General features: G+C 38.4%; 2 protein-coding genes across 3 annotated transcripts in view; one reads left to right on the top strand and one right to left on the bottom strand.

Annotated features, from left to right (window-relative positions):
- LOC121409300 (apoptosis-inducing factor 3-like) overlaps nucleotides 1-23,561 on the bottom strand; it is a 51,191-nt gene that overhangs the window by 5,640 nt on the left and 21,990 nt on the right. For both annotated transcript variants that reach the window (XM_041601217.1, XM_041601218.1), the window contains exons 13-14: nucleotides 22,632-22,844; nucleotides 22,036-22,153 (exon numbers count right to left, since the gene is read on the bottom strand). In XM_041601217.1, the coding sequence (XP_041457151.1) occupies nucleotides 22,036-22,153; nucleotides 22,632-22,844 (331 nt within the window). The remainder of the gene's footprint in view (nucleotides 1-22,035; nucleotides 22,154-22,631; nucleotides 22,845-23,561) is intronic.
- LOC121409299 lies at nucleotides 4,673-11,424 on the top strand. Its single transcript, XM_041601216.1, has 2 exons — nucleotides 4,673-6,482; nucleotides 8,366-11,424. Exons 1-2 carry the CDS (start codon nucleotides 4,908-4,910, stop codon nucleotides 9,113-9,115), a joined length of 2,325 nt encoding a protein of 774 aa, XP_041457150.1. The 5' UTR covers nucleotides 4,673-4,907; the 3' UTR covers nucleotides 9,116-11,424.

Here is a 23,561-nt window from a genome sequence, read left to right as displayed (position 1 = left end):
TCTGCTTTTCAGATTGGAATATAAAGCTTTTCAGTTCGTGCTCGCATCATTTCTGTACCAAAAACCCATACTATTCATGATTAAATAGGTGAATAGAATGTCCTGTTTTCAGTTCTAAGCCTCAAAAGAACTCCCGCTTCGATTTGCAATAATCTTTTGTTGGATATATATCTTGTTCTTTATCAAAAGCGTCCAATAATCTGTCTTTTTTTTCCAGATCGAAATATCAAAATTTTCAGCTCGCGCTTTGCGCTCGCATCTATTGTTCTTCTAGATAACCATCTCAATCATTGGTACCAAAAATGCTCAGAATATCAAGCTTTCAGGTCAAAATATAAAGAAATTTCAGCTCGTTCTCTAGTGAGATACATGTATCTATCCTCCTCATGAGTTACTACAAACAAACCTAAACAGGTACATTTTTCCTGTTTTCATGTCATACTAAAAAATTTCAGCTCGCGCTTCGCGCTCGCATTGTTGGTGAGGGTGAGATATGTGTCTCTTTCTCATGAGTCATATATATATATATATATGCCTATGTGTGGGTGGGTGAGTTTGTTCGTTTTGAGTGATAGAGCGCCTTTAGAACGTTGATTCATGATTTTGCCCCCCCCCCCCCATCTGAAAAATGGATCGACGCCCCTGTGTATACATCATGCTCAATAAACAGATCACTATGTACATGGTCCAGACAATTTTTGTCATTTTTTTTCTTTCGCATGAGTTTAGAATAGGCTCACTTGTAACACAATTTGAATTAAAAAAAATATATATATAAGTAAAGTACACTACAAGTACAACAATGAAGGAATTTCCAAGATCACCATGCATATCAACCACTCCCAAATGCCCTTATTTGTGATTTTAGTGGGGGTAATGTTGAAAGATCCCCATCCACAAAAAAATTGTGTCAATCATCCCCCCCAACCAAGAATACCGATCGACACCCATGATTGAGGCACCTATTTGTCTCGAGATCGACAGAAAAAAAATTGTTCGAAAATTTCCAAACAAAAACCTCATTTCCCTGTACTGAGCTACTTACCATGGACCCACATGGTTGTACACTCGCTGACAGGGGCGTAATGTGAGGCAAAAATTCTGAGGTGGCATATCACGGCCTATGCAGGCGTGGGTCGAGGGGGGGGGTCTTTTGAGAAGCAAAATTGAAAATTTGTAATGTAAAAATGCCATTAAAACATAGGTGTGCCCCCTCTTTATAAATTGAACTTTTTTTTTGCTTGTAATTTTTTTTTTCGGGTAGGAAATACCCTTATTTTGTGGTTGAAAACCCTTGGGGCAGAGCCCCCAAGCCCGCCAGCTCCCTTGGTCGTTGAACCATGCAGGGCGTAACCATGCACTGTTTAAATAATTTCATTAAACATCATTACTATTATAACATGAAATCAAACTGGAATTAAAGCCAAAGGGGGGGGGGGCACTTACATTGACGAGTGGATAGCATGCGCGACAAAAAAGAAAAAAAAAAAAAAAAACGCGTAAAAAGGATGTCCTTTTCACGACAGGGCACGTTACGTACGTAACGTGATAAGGGTGTCAAAAACACAAAAATAATGAAAAAATGGTATCTATTTCGATAGGAAAATTACGTGTTTAGGGTCGAATTTGCGGGGATGATAAAACAAAATTAAAATGTTTTATAAAGCATCGGCGGATCCAGGGGGGGTGCGCAGGGTGCGCGCGCCCCCCCCCCCCTAATATTTGAGCGGCGCCGAAGGCGCCGCTCAAAATAAAGAAAATAAAAAAAAGTAAAAGAAAGAAAAGGCGCCGCTTGAAAAATTAAAAATAAAGGAAAGAAAGGGAAAAGGCGCTGCTTAAAAAAAATTATACACTGATATAACATTAGCAACAGTAAAGGAAAGACTATCCCCAGCAAAGCGTAATCATATCATCTTCCTTATTTTTTCTTTTAACTACCCTTTTCCCAACAACTTCGCCGGTAGCAGTGCGCTGCCTGCATATAACTGGCGCCAATCAAGAATAATCAGCGCCACCTTAATCTAAATCGGCGCCAGTCAAGAAAAATCGGCACTGCCAGAGTCTTAACCGGCGCCGATCAAGGATAATCAGCGCCACCTAAATCTAAATCGACGCTGGACAAGAACAATCGGCGTCATCTGGTTATAAATCGGCGCCGGTAAAGAAAAATCGGCGCTGCCTGAGTTCTTAACCGGCGCCGATCAAGGATAACCAGCGCCACCTATATCTAAATCGGGGCTGGTCAAGAATAATCAGCACCACCTGGTTAAAAATCGGCGCCAGTCAAGAATAATCGGCGCCTCCTGGTTCTAGATCGGCGCCAGTCGATTATGGATTGCCGCTGCCTGAATCTTACGTAACGTCGGTAAAAATAATCAGTACTACTTGTTTAAATCGGCGCCGGTCAAGACAAATCGGCGCTGCCTTTGTCTTAACCGGCGCCACCTAAATTTAAATCGGCGCCGGTCAAGAATGATCAGCGTCCCCTGATTTCAATAAATAAACGCCGGTAGAATAATGAAGAAGGGCCTATTGCTAACCAAATCTAGATCGGCGCCGCGGTCAAGAATGATCGTTTTGCCCTCCCCCAATAATTCCGCATGTGCAAAAACAATAAGATGGTAATGTTACACAGAAATCAGCAAACGAGATTGAGCTACACAACTCGTTCTTTATTAAAAATCGTGCTCAAATTATCAGATTGGAACATAAAATTTTTCAGCTCGCGCTTCGCGCTCGCATCATTTCTGTAGCAAAACCCCATACTTTTCATGATTAAATAGGTGAATAGAATGTCCCGTTTTTAGTTCTGAACCTCAAAAGAACTCCCGCTTCGATTTGCAATAATCTTTTGTTGGATATAATCTTGTTCTTTATTAAAACGTACATTAAACTGTAATGTTTTCAGATCGAAATATCAAAATTTTAAGCTCGCGCTTCGCGCTCGCATTTTTTTTAGATACCCATCTTAATCATTGGTACCAAGAATGCTTAGAATACCAAGCTTTCTGGTCAGAATATAAGTAAATTTCAGCTCGCCCTCGGCACTCGCATTATCTGTGTAGTGAGATATGTATCCTCCTCATGAGTTACTACAAACAGTCCTAAACAGGCACCTTTTTCCTGTTTTCAGGTCAGTATACTTTAAAAATTTCAGCTCGCGCTTCGCGCTCGCATTAATTTGTCGGTGAAATATGTGTCTCTATCTCATGAGTCATGTATATCTATATGATATGAGTCATATATATATATATATATATGCATGTGTGTGTGTGTGCGTGTGCGTGTTTTGACAGGGTCAGGCATTACCCCTTTTCTTTTTCAACATTTTCTTTTATGGCGCCGGTGAAGTGCAAAAATATGTGCGCCGCTCGGCAGTGCGCCCCCCCTTTCGCCAAAAGCTGGATCCGCCTATGTAAAGGATGTCCTTTTTGCCCAACACTTCGTGTTTAGAGTCCGATTTGCGCGAGGTGTAGAAGGTGGGGTCGTACTAAACCAAATAAGGTAAAGCCGACGACCGAAGGACCCGTAACAATAAAACATTCCTGTACTTGTTTAGGGGTTCATTTCAGGGAATATTTGCCAAGAGTATCGTTTTGTTTCCAATACTTGTTAAGGGTAGGGTTTCACACGCCAATACTTGTTAAGGGGTGCATTTTCAGAATATGGAAATTTCGTGTTTAGGGTGCTTTTCGAGACCCCATGGTCGCGCATGGTATCCACTCGTGAATGGAAGTGGCCCCCGGGGTCAAATTTGCGAGGGTATAAAAATCAAAGACTTAAATGTTTTATAAAGGATGTAGTTTTTGCCCCGAGTCAACACAACGTGTGTTTAGAGTACGATTGGATTGTGCGAGGTGTTGGAGGTGGGACTGTACCATAGAGATAATAACTATGGGCTGTACTAAACCCAATGATGTAGGTAAAGGTAAAACCGACGACCGGCTTTAGGGGTTCAATTCAGGGAATACTTGCCATGAGTATCGTTTTGTTTCCAATACTAGGGTTTTGGGGTGCATTTTCAGTATATGCATAGAGCTATTAGCTCCATGGTATATGCATGGAAAATACGTGTTTAGGGTGCTTTTCGAGTCCCATGGTCGCGCATGGTATCCACTCGTGAATGGAAGTGGCCCCCAGGACAAAACCTGAATTTAACAATGTAGGCCTTTATCACTCAGGACAGGAAGTAAAGTAAGACGAATGTGAAAGGGGTCACATTCCGAAGTATAAATCACCAAAGATCCCGCTACGCTGAATTAGGACTGGTAACAAACAATCTATCATTGTTTCCTAACGCAAAACAATTCTTACAATTAAGATGTACAAATTATTGCATCCATTCCAACGACTGACAGAACTATGGAATCAACAGGCTTATCAGCACTAAATGGAGCTCGTGTCCCTACAATTTAACTAAAAATCCCTTGATAGCTAAAAAAAACGCTTTATTTGGGGGAACAGTGGTGAACCAAGCTCCCTAGATAAGAGGGTACGTGAAAGAGATCATAGAGCTATTACAGAATAGCTCCAGGCCTACTCTCTCTTCGGGGTACCTTGTATAAAGTCGTATTGCGCAACATCTCGTTCATTCTTTCTCTCCCCCTCTCTCTCAAATGGCACACTCTAATACGTAAAACCACGTGTATAATAATTTGTATGTGCATGGGCCTGGCCCAGTAACCAAAATACACAATCGCCAACGTAGACACGCACTGTCAACGCAGCATGCATCATCAGTGTCTGAGCTGAAGTAAAAGTAAACTTTTGTTTTGATTTGACATTCACCGATAAGTGGTATTCGTCTTTTTGAAGTTGACGAACGACTACCTGATACATAGGGATACATAGACCCTATCTTGATTATATTTTGAGATTGACTAAGTCTAAAGATTTAATATTCAACGATGTCAGAGTCTGTGACTGTGGATTGCGAATCCTCTTCTCATCCATCAAAGTTGCGCAGTTTGCTTTCCAATAACGCCGTGAGGAGCGGACCGGGTTATCTGACAGCTGAGCCCGAGGCGTCGGACCAAACTTTCACCAATCACAGAATTACATGTAGCCCTAACTTGAGGCATGGCAATCTCGGTGAATGTGGCTCGGGTTATTTGTTGTCAGTGCCATGCAACGTACCTGTTCAAGAAGTCAACAGTCATGGGCGTTTTAGAAACCTGATGTTGAACTATGGAGAGGATGAAAATAATGCATCATTGAATAATAATATCAACATCGACACAGGTAGAGATTTATATTCTCACGATAAACCAGGATTTGGTGTGAATGGATATGAAGTATCGTCATCGTTGCCAAGCCCGATGCCAACTTCGACTCCGATTACCATGAACACTTTGCCCATCTTCATGTCACCTATGGAAGCGGTGAAACCATGTCCTCAATACTGCCGATGTCATGGCTTCAACTCAGTCTCATCACCAGATTACAATGGAAACGTGTATCAAATGCCTGATCTACTTCACAACACAAAACCAGATCAGTTTTCTTCCACGGGTACGTCATCGACTATGTGCTTGAATTCTCCGTTGGTTTGCCCAGGTCATTTCCAACCTATGACATCTTCTAGCTTGAAAACCTCCTTGCCATCACCTGCGAATGAGGGCGTGGATGTTGGTTCATCTTCTACCAGTTCGTTGTCTACCACACCCATTGTAAATGATCCGAAGTCTCTTTCCAATGAACAACAGGGTCCGGTGTATCCAATAGAGGTTGTCCCATCTGATTGGCTATCCACTCTAGTCAAGAAAGGCATTGTCAATGAGGGCAATGAACTTGAACCTGCAACACCAGCGACGATGAATTCGGTTTCAGAGGCAGAGGCAGACAGTTCCCAAACATCTTTGCCTGCACCACTTTCTCCTACTTCCTCCCAGAACTATGGTATACTGGATGGATCTTCCTCGCAAAATCTAGAGAACTCTCCATCCATTGATGTTGCCACCAGCAAGCAACAAACCACACAATATCGTGATATCTATCCTCGCATATACCCTGGGGTCTACCCGAGGCGTCCTGATGTTGATCAACAACCAAACTTCACTGTATATGGTCCGTCCAATATCCCTCCATATCCACCACCTGAATACCCCTCCCATCATTCTCTCCCGAAGTATCTCTTCCCGGCCTCGTTTGGAAACGATCCTGGCCCTTCACCACCAAGGCCAGGGTACCACCACCATCCGATGATGATGTCCCCCATGCACCACGCCCAGCCACCCTCAGGATTCTTCCACGGGATTGGCAATTTAGTCATGGATAAACAATTTCCTCGCATGCCGATCCCTCAGCGCCCTTTGCCCCGTGATATGATGGTTGATGGCGAGGTTGATGACCACGGTAGTCCCTTCAATTCTGGAGATGATCAACGTGTTAAAAGACAGAGGGTTCCACACCAGGGAGGACGTTTGGTAGACCAATTCCCTGATCTCTTGCCTGCAGTCGCTTGGTGCATCAACTATTCGCAGGTAATTATAATATATCACCTAATTACAATTTTTACATTCAAAATAAAGTTTTATTTATTCGTACCTGAAGTACTTGGGGAAAATAAAATGAACTGATGGGGAAAGCATCCCATTTTTATGAAGAGACCCCTTATCGGCACGCGATTTTTTTTTTCACAATGAGTCCTTTTTAATCTCTTAAAACAAAAAGATACTAGATTTACCAAGTACTAGTATAAGCCTATTTTGATACTCTTTCAGTGAAAAGTAAAAAATAGAATCAATGTCCATTAACATTTTGTTGATATGGTCATAAAAAGTTTACTGGCAATAAAAAATTACTGAAAGGATAAAAAAATCAAAGCAAAGCGATGAATTCTAATAAAGTTTTCGTGGGCATTCGGTGAGAGAAAGTCTTGACCAACATCCCTACCCCGTTCGACGGTAACCATGCCAACCAGATGTAACTATCATGAATGCATTAAGTGGTAACCAAAGGTTGTAACCATACTTGCATCTCGGCGCACACTCCATTATCCGTTGCGATCCGATTTTCAAAGGATTTTTTTAAATATATATATCCAACCTTTAGAATGAATACTAAAATCGAAATTTTGAAATCAAATAATTTCGAATTCATCATTGGCTGCGAATTGAAGCCGATTTGGGTATTACTCCGACCACATTACTTGCCTTCAGAAAGCAGTTTTCTTCGACGCCAAACTTCAAATAATAAATGATTTCACTATTTATTATGAGAGAAGGGAAATATCACTAAATTCATAGTGAATATGAAAAAATATTTCTCAGATCTAGTAAAATTGCGTTGTAGTCGGATTGTATACTGTTTAAAAGATGTCAGATAAATTTCGTCCCTAAAAAAAAAATCAGTGATTTATAATTCAGGATTTTTTACTTATTAAATACAAAGTACGTTATACGCCGGTGCTATCTATTTCGTACTTAATATTAATATCAGTGAAGAATCAAGTCTACCGAACTATCCCGATTCCCGAAATGCAAACAAAATACAAAAAAGTTGAGTTGTATGTCCTATATCATTGGAATGTGTGACTATTCGTATGACAATGATGTGTCAGTAATCATGGAAATGTGCAGTCCTGAGAAATATATAGCAATATAAAAAATCAAATGAAATTTGTGGTTTTCAGTCATAAATTCCAGATCGTTTAAAGGATGCGTTGAGGTATTTGCACATTAATGGTTTGAAATAGAGTTCAACGATCAACCCCGTTTGAAATACTACTACTTATTTCATTTTTAAAGATTTGAATATTCAGAAATTCATTTAACCGTTGGCGTTTTGTTCCAAAACATTCACTGAACGTGGTCAACATAAAAGCACACTTTGCATATCAAAACAAGTGGAGACATTAATTGAAAACAATACATTTTTTTTAACATTCCACTTCTGACTTTGCCTTGTATTATATTCAGGGTATTACTAGATACATTCCATGATAACTGAATCACAGCAGATTGCACTCTACTGAGGAATAATTAAAGCTTTCCAAATTGATGAGGCATTTTCATTTTGATGCGATTCAAGCGGACTCATTTAATAGTGGGCTTCCAAATACATTTACATTTCTTAAGCGTCCGCCAATGCATTATTAGTTTGTTGTCTGCTTTTAAATTGTTTCGAAATCAAAAGTATAATTATGAAGTGTTCTGATTATACATTTTCCTTGAATCCAGAGAGATTGAAGATTGAGAAGGCGACAATGAGAGATGTAATAAATAGGGTACAACGCCAAGCAAAAATGACAGACGGTATAGATAGGGGTTATGGGGGCAATACCGCCAATAAATATGCAACTGCATGGTCAAGTTTGACATCTACTTGATTTTCCTCCCTTCTCGTACATTTGTTTTAATCACAGACCAGCTCTTCCACAACACTGACTGCGGAGCATATTCGCAAGATCGTCATTGAAAGCGTTCCTGGGATCAAAGATCGCGGCGGTATCAGCTTGAGCGTAATTAGAAGACTAATCCGTCAGGCAAAGAACATGCCCAACAAAGTCGGCTTTGATCAGACAGAAACAACCAAGACATCTACGATGGGAGAGGCGTCAATTTCGCTGATGAAGCTAGCTGAGAGGGCGCTAGATTCAAACTCAGAAGGAAACACCACTGAGCTTCCACAAGATCCTGTGGTTTCGTCCTTACGCTACGTGAACAATACTGCTGGTTCTGATGCGAAGCAACCCGCTGAACCAGTCTTGCTGTCCATCATGAAATTGGTGGACACCATTCCTAAGGCGAGGGTCAGATCAAAGGCGTCTAAGAAAGTGAAAAGCGCCGATCGATCACTTGGTAACGACGCGAAACCAAAGTTAGGTTCAACAGCTTCAAAATACTCCAATGACAACGGTTCAACCAGCGACTCATCGTTCCAGTCACTCATGGAAGCACATGGTATCGCAGAAGATGAAGTTAAAAGTTTGAGCAACGTCACGGAATCATTCCATTCACCTAGACCAGCTGATTATGGAGAACGCTCTGTGGAAATCGATTCGGCCAATGATCCCTCCAACGATGACCGCGTGAGATGTGATGATAGCGAAGGTGATTACGTCATTGTCATCGACGAAGATGATGACCAAAACACCCTAAAGATAACATACTAGGTGCCTTTTCGCATCCAACATTTCCATAAGATCGCTGGGGTCGATGTTCGCGTTTTTGTAATAACTTCGTGAATATACTTCATGTTCTGCTAACATCCGCAGAGTGGCGTCGAATTCAATCGCCGATTGCTGAACTAGCTGAAAGGTCGTTGATGAATTGTTGCTGTTGCTGAATATTTCGGCAATTTACTCCATTTTTGAAGGGGAGGTCCACTGATCGTTGTTATAAAGGAACTTACGGGTCAGTGGAAATATTCAGATTTAAAGAGCATAGGAAGCTAGTTGTGATGAGTCGAAAGTAAAATGACATTTTAGTAACTTACGAGATGAACCCACGAATTCTCTTTAAATAACGCATATTATAGTAAAATGAAAAAGATGATTGTGATAATTCAATAGACTTCACCATAAGCCAGGGGTGGATCTATGATTGAGTGGGGGATGACCAAAAACCATTTGCTAAGAATAAGGATTAGATATGGGGACAAGCCCCTCCCGCCCCCCTAAAAAAACTAGATTAGCCTCGGGCTATTGCCAAATCGTTGCATTATCTAACAATATAACTAATATTTGCCACAATTATATACTACAATACTTATGTGCAATTTGTAATAACTCAGTCATCAGTATTATCTTTTACCCTATTCGAATTGCAATATTGTACGATAAAAAAATGTATTCTGAGATCGTCATTTTACATAGCCAGGGAGGGCATTTCACGTTACATCTCAACGCTTAAAAAAGTAAAAATGTTAGAATGTATCTCGACCCAGGCCCATATACCGCCGTTGATGTATCAATGCTGAAACATATTATTTCAAACAATTCTTATAACAATATGATTCGTTGAAACTTTGCAGACCGGCATTCACCTCTCCTTTTTCTTTCTTTTGTTTTTAGCAGTTTCCAAAGGATTTTGTTTGTAACCTAATGTATGAATGCACGGTGCCAAACACATCAGTCAAATAATGTATTTGACTGACCTCATTTAACACAGAATTATCAGCAAACCTTCGTTCTATGCTCTTGAAGCATTTAGTCAATTATAATATAGCTCAATAAGCTATAGCTCATATTTCAGTTGTTCGGAAAAATTATGCATAACGTTTTGAACAGCTCTCATGATAAAACGTTCACGCGTTGCCTTAAGAGGTAAATCTGTTTATTTTCCCCTTTTTGTTGGGGGAGGGTGGGCGTGGTTGCTTGCTTATTGATTTCGATCATATACTTTAAAATCACCGAACCAGATCAACGTTTGCGAGTCAATTCTTGTTCAAGTATGTGACAAAAAATATGTTGTTCTCGTCTTGTACGTCTGTCGGACTGTTTGACGATAATGCAGTTCATTTCTAATGTGCCTGAAAAAGTGATGGTGATCGGTTTGAAAAAAAAATAAAATGAAAGTAAAATGAATAAGCATTGGTCTTGTAAGCCTACGCGAAGAGGGCTGCACAATTCCTGTCGGTAGGGGTGCATAATGGGATGAGGATTGACAGGTTTTTACATTCAAAGGCCTATACGTATATTATCATGTGAAGGTGCACTCCTCCCACAAATGATACGACGTAATGTATACATCATATGCCATTTTCTGACTGCATTTAGTAATGATACTTAGAATTATGCTCTAAATCTCATAAAACCCGTTTGTAATGTTTTGTCTAGATTGAATACTGGCTTAAGCGAAAAGGAGTTACAGAAGTGTTCTTATTAAATTCATTACCTAGTGTTGGTTTTCGGTCTCATTCAGGCAACAATATAAGATGGGAACAGATGAAGAAATTATGAATAAGAAATCGAACTTTCAGGAATTATGTTCGTCTGTCAACGAGTGGACCTCATCGAAACGGTGCCGAATGAATTTCCTTGCAAGTTTAGACTTCTTATTGATCATTTCTTGCTCTGTTTTACATAAGAATGAATAATCTGTCTGGCTTTATAAGAAGGTATTTCTGCTTGTTGTTAGTCATTGGGCCAAGGAACCAGTTTCATAAAATTTAGGATTGAATGTCATTTTGTCAGTATTGTAACTTCCAAGGAAACTTTGGTATTGATTAAATGCATAATCATTGATACTTTTGGGGCAAAGTTTCCAAACTCCTTTATGAAGAAGGCTAACATTCCTACTTCAAGGCTTGACTATTTTTGTTTTGTTTTCATACAATATTGTGGTGATACGCCAATCACTTGTTACGTGTACAATAGAAACCAACAGTAGATAGGTGTTCTGTAGTTGTAGTTTTGACCTCGTTCGTGCTGTTATATTCAACTATTTGTTATCATGGTTAATAAACGTTTTTTGTCAACAATATCAAATCGATTTTCTTTCATTGTTTATCCTAGTAGGTTTAAACCCTTCATTATTCAGTTAAATCACATCCATTAGCATCATGATAAGTGGAACTCTACTTTGGTAATAAACACTGGATTCCTCAAAACACTGTGTATACACGCTGGATTAACCATAGGTTCATGGATTAACTAATCCTTTGAAAATCGGCACGCCGCAGCCCATAATCCACGTTAACAATAGAATAGTTGGATAGCTGCCAAGCTTTCTTGGAATAATCCAAACTTCCGGTCAAGATTGTTGTCCACTCTTGGGACAACAAAACCCACTTAGCGTGAAATTTTGAGCAACTATTTTCTTTCGATACAAGGGGGGGGCATTAGGCAAATAGAAAGATGTATTCTAAAATGTATATCAACATTTAGTTGAAAAGATTTTAAATAGTCGGTGAGGGGGGGGGGGACCTGACGAAAGATAAATAAATAGAATGCGAAGAGAAATGAGAAGAGGAAGAGCAGATGTGGGTGAGCCTGGAAATGGAGAGAGGACGAAAGGAGGTGGAGTATGGACATGATTGGGAGGTTTTACTGACGGTTGGTCTAATATCACTTGGTCTAATCTTTAGACGGGCATACAACATTCGGGCTAAACTCACTTAGTCCAATTCTCAATTAGTCTAATTACCACTTGGTCTAATAGCCAGCTGGGCTAATCATGGTCTAATTTTCATTTGGAAAGAAGGGAGAGAGAGACAAAGAAGGAATTGAAGGGAGAGGGGAGAGAAGGAAGGGGAAAAGAGAGAAAAAGGGAAATGGAGAGAGAGAAAAATGAAGGAAAGAACAAAAAAGAGAAAACGAAAGAGAGAGGAAGAGGAAAGGAAGGGCGAAACGAAAGGAGAGGGGAGAGAAAATAAAGAGGGGGGGGGGGGCAGGAAAAGGTTGAAAGGAGAAAGAAAAGGAAAATTAGAGGGAAAGGAAACGGAAAAAATAAAAAGGGTGAAAAGAAACACACGACATCGAAACAAAACTCTTCGACGCTTTTTTCAAGAGCGTCGAAAAAACGAGAGTGAGCAAAAAGTCGAGATGACCACAGAAAAGAACAAGAATAGAGAGATGGGGTTTTGGAATAGAAGAAAACACTTCCCCATATTGAGGACCTATTGGGATCCAAGGACGAGACACTCCTATATCCATGAGTGAAGCGATAGATGAGGGAGATAAAAATGAAAAAGATGCAAGAAAAAAAATATGATGGGATAAGATGCAGAAGAAAAAAATATGGTGGGGAGTCAAGAGAGAGGAAAAAGTCGAGATGATCAATGCAGTCTACAGAAAATGGAGATAAAGATGTGGAATAAATAAGTCAATCTTTCCTATGTGAGAGCTGATCCCCCCCCCCGAAACCTGCAAGTTATAAGCCTTGGTAATAAAAAAAAACCCCAGTAAAAACTGCAAAGTGACATTCCTGGTCAAGATAATGATTATCAAGGTTTTATACCTCCATTCACATCATCAATCCATACACTCGATCTATGAATTAACGTAGAAACCGGGCTCAACAAACAACTGAGCACACGCCGAATTAAGAGATTAAGTAATAATCCTTTGGCTGACTGCGTAGATAAAAGCACTAGCAATATGTCCAAAATGTGCATTTCCAAGACGAAAATCAGCTTGATTCGGAAAGCGTAAATTCGGAAACCGTAAAACTCCTTTACAAATATCAACCCGTTATCTGCATTGTTGTCTAAGTAGGAACAAAAATAAATGCACAATCAACTGAGTAGAATTTAGATAAGAGAAGTCCTATTGCTATATATTCCGAGACCAATATATTTTCATTTAAGATTTTTAAGGCGAGACCATGGATAAAAAGAAAATCTAATAAAATAGAGAACTAGTAACTCTGTGGAGGTTTGTAAAAATCTGAGCTGCGAGGCAATATATGCTGTCAGTACATATCTATGTTTCAAGAGGAAATCATGAACATTTTATTCTATAAGCATTGTCATTAACCTGCATTATATTGCGCATATGGTCACCCCTGTGCGCCGGCCGGCCAATGTATAAGGCTTTAGTATTTTGCCATGTTTAAGCTTTATGACAGATATTGTATGTAGCGTTGTACCTACTCATGTTTCAGGGCCTTAAATTTATATCATAATCAAGTATATTTACATTAGCATTTTAGACAAGTGCATATATGCCAGGGGCCGCGGAAGCGGGGGGGGGGGTGGCTTCAGCCCCCACTTTTTTTTTTTCAAAAACCGTGTACAAAAACGTAAAAATGACCATGGGATTGTGATTTTTTTTGCACGGTCAGCCCCCCTCTCCACTTTGAAAACCCCTGTAAAAAAAAACCTGTATGCGCGGTATAAAGAGAAATGAAAAACAAACTGCTATTGAGACTATACAATGTAGGCCCACAAGCTACAGTAAGTAAAAAAAAAAATCCAATTAGCAGGCCACCTTACCAAACTCGGTTAATCCTGATGAACTTTATTTGCCTTTGAGTTTACATGGGCTGAGAATAGGCTAATCTCCCTAACGAGCTGGGGACTTCTCCCGGGGACTTATATCCTAAGATTAGCCAAGAACAATGAAATGGCTTACAGAGAGAGTTTCCAAGCAATCTTTGAACAAATAAACTAAACGTCTTGGCCGGGTTCCACTAAACCAAAACAAATTTGGGGCTTGTTGGTAATTACCCTCAGTGTGGCAGATGTATATGATTCTGGTCTCAACTAAGGAGAAGATATGACGAAGAAAAATAATATTGATATGTATAATTAACATATAATAACGAGATAGAAAATGACGTGTTGACTTAAAGGAGGAAGAGAGAAGAGAGAGAGGAGGGGAAGGGTGCAGGAGTCGTGCAATCGGCCTGAGGGGGGGGGGGGGGGGCTTGGTTGGCTTTACCCCCCCCCCGTTTTTCTTCAAAGCCGTGTACAACTAGCACATCAATGATGTGGAGCTCATCCGGCATCTCACAACACAATTTAACACAATTTTCATTTCAGCCCAGTTGACACTGTAGTGAATTATAATTGGTGACATAAATTGAGGATATAGAATTGAAATTGATGAAGAAATGACATAGAAGCATTTTTTGTGATCTATGAATAAATTTCATATGAATTAAGTATTAATTATTATCTAGTCAAAGTTTCTTAACTCTGTGTAGAAACTTGGTGAACGGTAGCTCTCAGATGGAACAAAAATAACCAAAATTGATCAACAAATGAAGAAGAAAAAACATTTTTTTTTGATTTATGAATAAATTTTGCATAAATTAGAATAAATAATTTTCCAGACAAAATTTCAAAATTTTGTGCACAAGTTTGGTGAACCTCATGCAGCTCTACCAGATGGAAGAAAAAAATAAAAATCTGTCAACAAATAAAGGAGAGGAATTTTCTGTGATTTATGAATACATTTTGCATAAATAAGCATAGATAATTTTCTACTGAAAATTTTCAAAATTCTGTGTAGAAGTTTGGTGGGCCTCATGAAGTTCTACCGGATGGAAGAAAAAATATCAAAATCTGTCAACAAATAAAGAAGAAGAGGCATTTTTTGTGATTTCTGAATAAATTTCGCATAAATTAGCATAAGTAATTTTCTACTGAAAATTTCAAAAATCTGTGTAGAAGTTTGGTGAACCTCATAAAGTTCTACAAGATGGAAGAAGAAAAAACTAAATATCGGTCAACAATTAAAGAAGAAAAAGCATTTTATGTGAAATTTTAAAAATATGAATAAATTAATTTCGAATAAATTAGCATATTTTATTGTTCTAGTCAAAATTTCAAAATTCTGTGTACAAGATTGGTGAACCTCATAAAGCTCTACCAGATAGAAGAAAAAAATCAAAATCAGTCAACAAAGAAAGGAGAAGCATTTAATGTGAATTTTTAAAAATATGCATAAATTAATTTCGCATAAATTAGCAAAAAAATTGTTCTTGTCAAAATTTCAAAATTTTGTGAAGATTGGTGAACCTCATGAAGCTCTACCAGATGGAAGCAAAAAATTCAAAATCGGTCAACAAATAAAGAAGTAGCATTTTTTGTGAATTTTGAAAAATGCGCATAAATTAGCATATTTAATGAATTTCAAAATTCTGTGTGGAAGTTTTGAATGCCCCACCTAGTGCTATCATATAAAACAAACAGAATTGAAATCGGACTTGAAAAGGCGAAGTAGTAGCATTTTGAAATTGTGGACGGACGAAAGACGCCACGCCATAACATAAGCTTATCTCGCCCTTCGGGCCGGATGAGCTAAAAACGACAAACGACCATATGATTCTTACGATAGAAAAATGACTTTTCCTGGATGAATCAATCTTTACATCAGTTCATTTATGATTCTGATTTTTTTTTGGCATGGTCAACCTCCCTACTTTCTGCTCATACCCCCCCCCCCCCCACACTTTCAAAACCAATCCGCGGCCCCTGGAGTGTTCATTGAACCTAGGAGGTTCAGTCCCGGGGTCCAAATTTGGCAAGTAGTAAATCAAAGACAATGTGAGAGAGATAGAGGGGGAGAGGAACAGAGTTTTTTTGTGGATTATCTATTCTTTTGATCGACTGTTTACTTCAAAGAGAAATTAGCGTGAGTTTTATATCTTCTCACATTTCACTTAATGATCCGATCACTTGAAATGTCAGCAAATTGTTATTTAGGTGACATGAAAGTCATAATCCCAAGGTTTTCCCTCTTTCTTTTCCCCTGAGCCTAAGCCTTCTTTTCAAAGAGCTGAACAAAACCTCCTTGTAAATAAACAATGTTAATGACCCTCCGAGAAGGGAGTTCCAAAATGTCTGCATTCATCGAATTCTATGACATGACAAATACGCCGACAGTCTAAGATCTTACCGACTCTCCCGATCGCCCCCTTTTCGGCTTGACGTTGTATTGTTCTTTACGCTTCGCTGAAAGATAATCTCTATTAGGAGTCAAAACTCTCATTGTTTATGTAAAAAGTCTACTGTGGGAAAGTTCCGTCCAAGCTGCGAGAATGATTGACAAGCACTGTAGAACTGTCAGTCAAGAGTCATGTGACATAAACCAGCCAATCACCTCACGATGGTGTTAGCGGTCAACCAATCAGGATGTTTGTTTGGGAGGCATCCAGGCACGAGCTAAGTGTGTCCACGTGTGTATGTTTACAATATTGCTACCATTGGCTTTTGCACGTTGGATAACGGGTAGCGAATAAGGATAAAACGAGTGGATTATCTCTACGCTTTTCATAAACTTCAAATTAAGCTCAATCATCCGTCCATTGATTTCGTTCTACTTTTTTGATCGAACGTCGCAACTAATAGTTTCTTCAGCATGACTTCCGTGAAAGAATTGAACTCTGAGTTTGGTTCGGTGATTTCAACCAGCAACCATCATCCACCCATTTCCTATGGCTATGCCCCAAGACAGTGCTGTGGTTTGCGCCGATACGACAGCTACGATTGGGATTTCAGCTGGCTCTTCAACTCTGACCCATCACCTACTGATCAGACAATGAACAATCGTCAATCTCCTGGCTTGTCTCCATGGGTTTCTCCTACTGTACCAGAGATCAGCTGGCCCGTCGTCGACTCGAGGAGAGAAACACCGATTGACTTTGAACTCCAAACACCTGACGCTGGAGCGATGGACTATGCTGGAGCCGTACAGCCAAGTCAACAGACTTCCGTGGACGTTAACAACACTTGGGGTTCGATCATGTCCGCTATCCCGACCTTGCCCGTCCCGTCGCCCAACCCACCGCCGCAGATTCTTCAGTCTCCTTCTTTGGGAAACAACCCGTCTCTACCGAACAACATCATTCCACCATTTAGCTGTTTCTTAAACCCTGTACGACAATCGTTGTATCCCACCAGATCGAATGGACATATTGACATCAATAACAATGATATGCGTGACATCAATAACAATGACTTGTGTGATTCAACAACTGGTGGTGCTGCAGCTAATGAGCAGACCCTTATCACTTCAACTCCTTGTGAGCCTGTCACTACCTCATCAGAGCCATTGCCTTCTCCGATTCCTGCTCAACCATGTCCACCTCCCACATGTAGCCACCCAGCAAGCGCCAGCAGCAAGAACGACATCCCGATCCCGTCTCCAAGGATCCGGGAGATCCTGAGCGGCTTACTTCCTCGCAAACCTCATCGAATCCCACTTCGCGTTCAGTTTCCTGAGCTTGAAGGCATCGTCACAGACTTTGTAACAGATCTCATCAGGACGGCAAAGTTTGGGGAAGGCCAGCTCCAGCAAGTCGCACAGGAAGAGCTTGAATCAACAACTCTTAAAACCCTACGACTGTGGCTCTTGGAGATTGTACCTGGTTTGTCTGATCGTGGGATTAGTTCTTCTAGTGTTTCTCGGCTTCTGCTTCCTCTTTCTACATCAATCATCAGATCTTGTCTCAGCGATGATTCAGCGTGGATTGCTGTAACAGAAGTACTCGATATTTACCAAGATGTGGACAGTGTTGGATCCGAGATTTTCGACAAGACTTCATGAATCTTGTTTTCATTAGACTTGATAAGAGAAAAACTTTGCTTCTCTTCATGAACGTGTATGGATAGTCTGAACAGAACTGAACACTAATGATATTGGTCTCCAACATTTATTCATGTGACATCGACATTTTTTGAAAGTGATTATCTCTGTTTTTTACTTGTACATTGAAATGTTGACCTGAGAACATTTCAGGTATTTGTAATGCCCCCATGATCTTAAAATGAAAAAGCATGCAAAAGAAACTATAGTTTGTATACTTCGATAGTTTGTAACCATTTTACTAGTGAGGTTATTTTTTTTTATCTTCTGACATGTACTTGTTTTTATTGCGACTACTTTTGTGCCTTTGTACTCGCTTGACATGCACACCTTTCAACTTACCAATGTGCTTTTTTTCTTGAATTGAATTGAACTGCACGAGATCAGAAACTTTGAAAATGCTAATCTATAAAGATGTCTTGTAGGAGTAACTTGTTCTTCCTAGAATTCTGAAAACCACTGCCGAGAAATGTTTAGAAAGCTTTGATATGTTTTAAAATGTTTTCCTATGAAACATTACAATTTGGACGATAAGATGTTATACATGCATGTACAAGGTTATTTGTTCTCCCAATCCAAAAATAACTTAAAAATGCAAGGAAAAATGCTCACATGATCTTTGATACAACTTTATCCTGTCTTGCGAACAGCTTATCAATCATGAGGATATTTAGAAATATACTTGGTAACTTATCTGTTTGCCCTTTATTTTGTATACTTTTATACTTTTTTCTTTTTACAAGAAAGCTGTTGATATTGTTAAGATTATTTTCTTGTTTATTTTATTACTGTTATGTGTATAGTATGAAAATGTAATCAGTACTGCCAAGTGCCAACATGTTCAAAGAGGTTTTGTATAATATAAGTTTATCTTATACAGAATTCATATTTTCAATGGCTCTTTTTGTATGGTGCAAAGTGGATGATTGATTATGAGTGAAATCATAGAATAAATGGGAGTGACATTGTTTTTAAATTTACGTGATTGGTTGAAAGAATAGTGTAAAAGAATTTAAATTTAATAGATTGATTGACTAAGCAGCAAAAATGAAAAGAAAATGCTAATTGAATGAATGATGGATAAATATATATTTAAAAAAAGTAGAAAATATGATTGATTGAATGAGAATTGAAATTCAAAGAAAGTTATGGTTGCTTGACTGAGGAGATAAAAGGAAAAATATATACTGTCTGATTGAAGAAACACGAAGGAATGCTAGAATGAGATTGAATAAAGGAAAAGATTGTTCTGATTACTTGAATGAGGAGTGCAAAATGTTGGTTGCTTGAATGAAGAGTGAAATTGAAAAGAGGCTTACGACTGATTTAAATGAAGAGAGAAGATGTGATTGATTTGAGTATAAAATTGAAAAAAATTATGACCAATTTGAGAGGAGGAAGGAAATGATAAACATTACGTTTCATTGAATGAGGAATGAAGATGAAAAATGTTGATTGAATGAAGAATCAAAATGGGGGGAATTATGACCGATTGAATGAAGAATGAAAACTCACTAGGAAAATTTCATGATTGAACGGAGAAAGAAAATGAAAAAAAATAACTGATTGATTGAAGAAAGGAAATGAAAAATGTAATGATTGAATGAGTGGTGACAATGTTATGATGGATGGGATGAAGAAAGAAATAGAAAATTATTTGAATGAACAAAGAACAAATTTTAATTTCAACTCATTTGCAGCTCATTTCATCTATCAGAAGACTAGTAGGTGATGAGTCCCCTGGTCAATTTACCATATTTGAGAATTGAGATCCAGTTGGGTGAAATCTCCCTAAAAATTTTTCCTGATTTTATTTTCATTCCTGCCAATTCTCTTGATTCCAGTTTGTAAGTGCAACGGGCCTTACTCTTATCTTTTTTAAGTGGAAGATCATAGGGTTTTATTCAGTCAAACACAGAGAAGAAAACTTGTGTTCTAATATTCCAATGTAAGGGGAAATAACTAATACAATAAGAACAGTGAGACTATTTTCAGAGATTACTTTGAAATTTATTCAATTTTCACTAAAAATAGCATCAAAGATTTCGCACTTGATTTTATAACGATTAAAGTTCGCTTACAATATGGTCACCAAATTTGTAAGGACACTTTCTTTAGAAAAAAAATGATATGTATTAATCAATGATGTGGCATAATAGAGTAAAGAAGAAATAAAACAAGAAAATTTCCAAAAAGAAAAGAATGGATAAAGAGAAAGTAGCACAGAAAAAAAATTGCAATGAATTGTGATGAAAATAATGAAATCTAGAAATAAAATGAATAGTTGTCAATAACTAGCTCAGACTGAGAAGATTAAAGGAAAACTGATAAATAACAAAAAACAATAAGAGCAATTAATATGAGAATAAAAATTGATAGAATGTATCACATAAGCAGTTTATTCTTTGAGCCTGTTATGAATAAAATTGTTCAATTTTGCAAAAAAAAAAATTAAATTTGAATTGATTGAGTGAATGGGAGATTTAGGTTTTTTTTTTTTGGGGGGGGGGTTAGCAATTGAAAACTGGAATTACCAGAAAAATTGAAATCACTCCAAACAATCTGTCAGTCTTGTTTCTAATGTTAAGTGGTGAAAATAATCTAAAAGAAAATGTTAATTAAATAAAGCAAAACATGCACTGGAGATAAAAATTTCATCTCATTCACAATCAAACCATGAAATATGAACAAAAATAATGATTTTAAAAGAGTATGACTTCAATGTTCTTCTTTAATGTTGAGAACATGTTCGCATTTAAGTTTCCATTTTCATATTGCTTGTTAGTTTGCTATCATTTTCAAATGTAGGTTGGGTCAGTGCAGGGGGGGGGATTTTCAAGTAGTGAAAAAATAGAAGAAAAACAGGGAGAAAGGGAAAGAAACGAGTATAAAGGAGAAGGTCTGAGTCATGCAATTCTATATAACCACAGTTATTCTATCGAGAAATTGATGTCACCTCTGAGTAGTCTTGCACCCCCCCCCCTTATAAAAAAACCATGACACCATCCATGGTGGCTAAGTATTTTTATTAACCAAATATGTTTTAGATTCCTGTTGCCAATTGTGTAGACAGAACACAGTGCACTTAGAACAGCAGTATGAATCATCAAACAAATATTATGATTCTAATATTATGATTGTTAGTATTATTGATACTGTCAATAAGTTCAGCATCACTGTTGAATGGCAGGTCCGGGTTTCCAGGAACAATATCGAAATTCTTCATAGAAGAGACATGCTTTGCCAAATCTAGTGTCAAAAATTAATTTCACTTAAAGAATAATGGACTTAGAGAAGGTCGACTTGTTTAAACTCTTCTGTATTTCTTACTTTGTAATAGATAAATGGACAAGAGCAAGTAGAGTGAGTCTGTTAACCTTGTTGCGCAACATAAATACAGCATCAGCAAATGATAAGAATTCAAATTAAAAAAAACAAACGAACAAACATGAAAATCATATATAATTATAAGTTAATGTAGGGCAAGCAAAGTCAAGGAAACTCCAATAAATAAGAAGAGCCAGGATGCTAATTATCCTATGTCTCCAAACATTTGAAGATGAAAACAAGCAAATTGAAACAAATCAAAGATGAGTTGAAGAATCGCATGCAAGGTAATATAAACTCCACAAGAGCCAGGGTATAAAATCTCAGAACATTCCATTCTCACAAACAGTGGTCAATCTACCACTTTGACTTGCTGTGAAATAAATTTGGCATCTTCAGTTCTCATGAGTATAATACACTCTGGAACCAGAATGCTCAAAGATGTATGAAATGGTGATGCACTGGTTAACTTAAATTCATGACTGAAGAAGGGGCATTACAAGAAACTTACAATCCATTGAAATTTTGAAATTCAAATTTAGGTCTTAAAATCAACCGCAAGTCTTGCAATTGAATTGTTTGCAACTGACTACTGATCTGTTGCGTTTGCAGAGGTATGAATTGTTTCCTTATAGTTTAAACTGAGCTATCAATATTTGCAATTGATTATAAATTTCTTTCACAGCCCTTTCTCGAATGTTATGAAGAAACAAAATGAAATTGAACATTACCATGTGCGTGAGCTATCTGCCAGTGACCTATATTGACCTCTCTGTTCTCAGCCATTGCTAAAGGAAATGATGCAATATCTCCTGCTGCATAGATATTAGTCTTGTTGGTCTTCATGTACTGTATCAGATTAAATATACAGAGAAAATTGAATCATACTAAGCAGAGGAATAAACCCAAAGATTTCTTGAACTTACATAACTCAATTAAAAAGCCAAAGAAATGTATTTTATAGAATTTCGATGCATACATATGGGATTTCCCTGAATTTTGACCAATGACCTATAACAGTTTTGAAAAACAGAACATAATTTTTTCAATCAATCACACAATGATATTTCAAATTAAGTTCATTGATCTTTGTTCAACAAGCTCAATATTATTAATTAATCAGATTTGACATTTGAATATTTGCTCTTGATTGCAGATTGGCATGTTGTGGGACCCTTGTTGATACTTGAAGCTGATCCTTGGCTAATGCACTTTTTGCTGTGGTTGACAAGTTTATTCGTCTGTTTAACATTTGTGGACTTTCTAGTGCTTTGTAACCCCCCCCACCCTACTACACCATTCAGCTTAGGACCATATTAATACCTACCTTGTCTACACACACTGCCCCTCGATCTGTCATCTTTAATTCACTATCACTGAGGAAGTCTGTTGCCGGGGTAACGCCTACTCCTAAGACACAGACGTCTGCAGCTATCGTCTGGCCGTCCTTGAGGATGACCTTCTTCAGTCTGCCCCCTTCACCTTTGAACTCTGACACACCGTTCTCCATTACAAATCGGACCCCTTTTGATTCAGCAAGCTGGAAAAAGATGAAATAATCAACATAATAATAAAAGCCAATTTTTATAAAGCGCTTTTCCCAGAATGGCTCAAGGCGCATTGCAGCATATTATTACCCTGGTCATTGGATTCATTTCAATCCCGCACGAAAAGTGCACAATTTCCACTCCCTGGGGAGCATTCCTTGCATTCATCGCAGCCTCATTATGGCGCTGGCAAAATCAAACATACAATATCTTTCGCATCTTACCGGGTACCCATTTAGCACTTGGGTCGAGAGTGGCAAAGTGTGGATTAACGTCTTGCCAAAGGACGCTAGAACGCGGTGGAACACTATGCTAAGACACTATGAACACTATGCTCAGAGGACATGAAAGCATCAAGGAGAGGAGGGTGTGGTTCAAGGGCGTAGATTTGATAAGGAAACCTGTTGTTTGGAGGGGATGGGGGATGGGTAGACTGAATGATGTATTAATACCCATGGTTGGAATCGAGCTAAGTGAAGGGAGGCGGGAAGGGTGACAGCAGCGTGAAGTGAATCTGACCACCCCTGTCCATTGGGAATAAAGGCAGATATAAGACTTTGAATCACAGACTCACTGATTTATTGTACTATATTGTACAAGATTCTCTTCATATGAAATATTGAAACAAACATATGACTACATAAAATCATCAACTATCGTCAATGATGTTGAAAAGGCAAAGAAAAGAAAACTTATAAGAACAATCAGAC

This window comes from Lytechinus variegatus, chromosome 2 (assembly GCF_018143015.1).
Source record: "Lytechinus variegatus isolate NC3 chromosome 2, Lvar_3.0, whole genome shotgun sequence".
Lineage (NCBI taxonomy): Eukaryota > Metazoa > Echinodermata > Echinoidea > Temnopleuroida > Toxopneustidae > Lytechinus > Lytechinus variegatus.
Note: the sequence above shows the minus strand (reverse complement) of the source record. Positions and strands in the feature narration are given on the sequence as shown.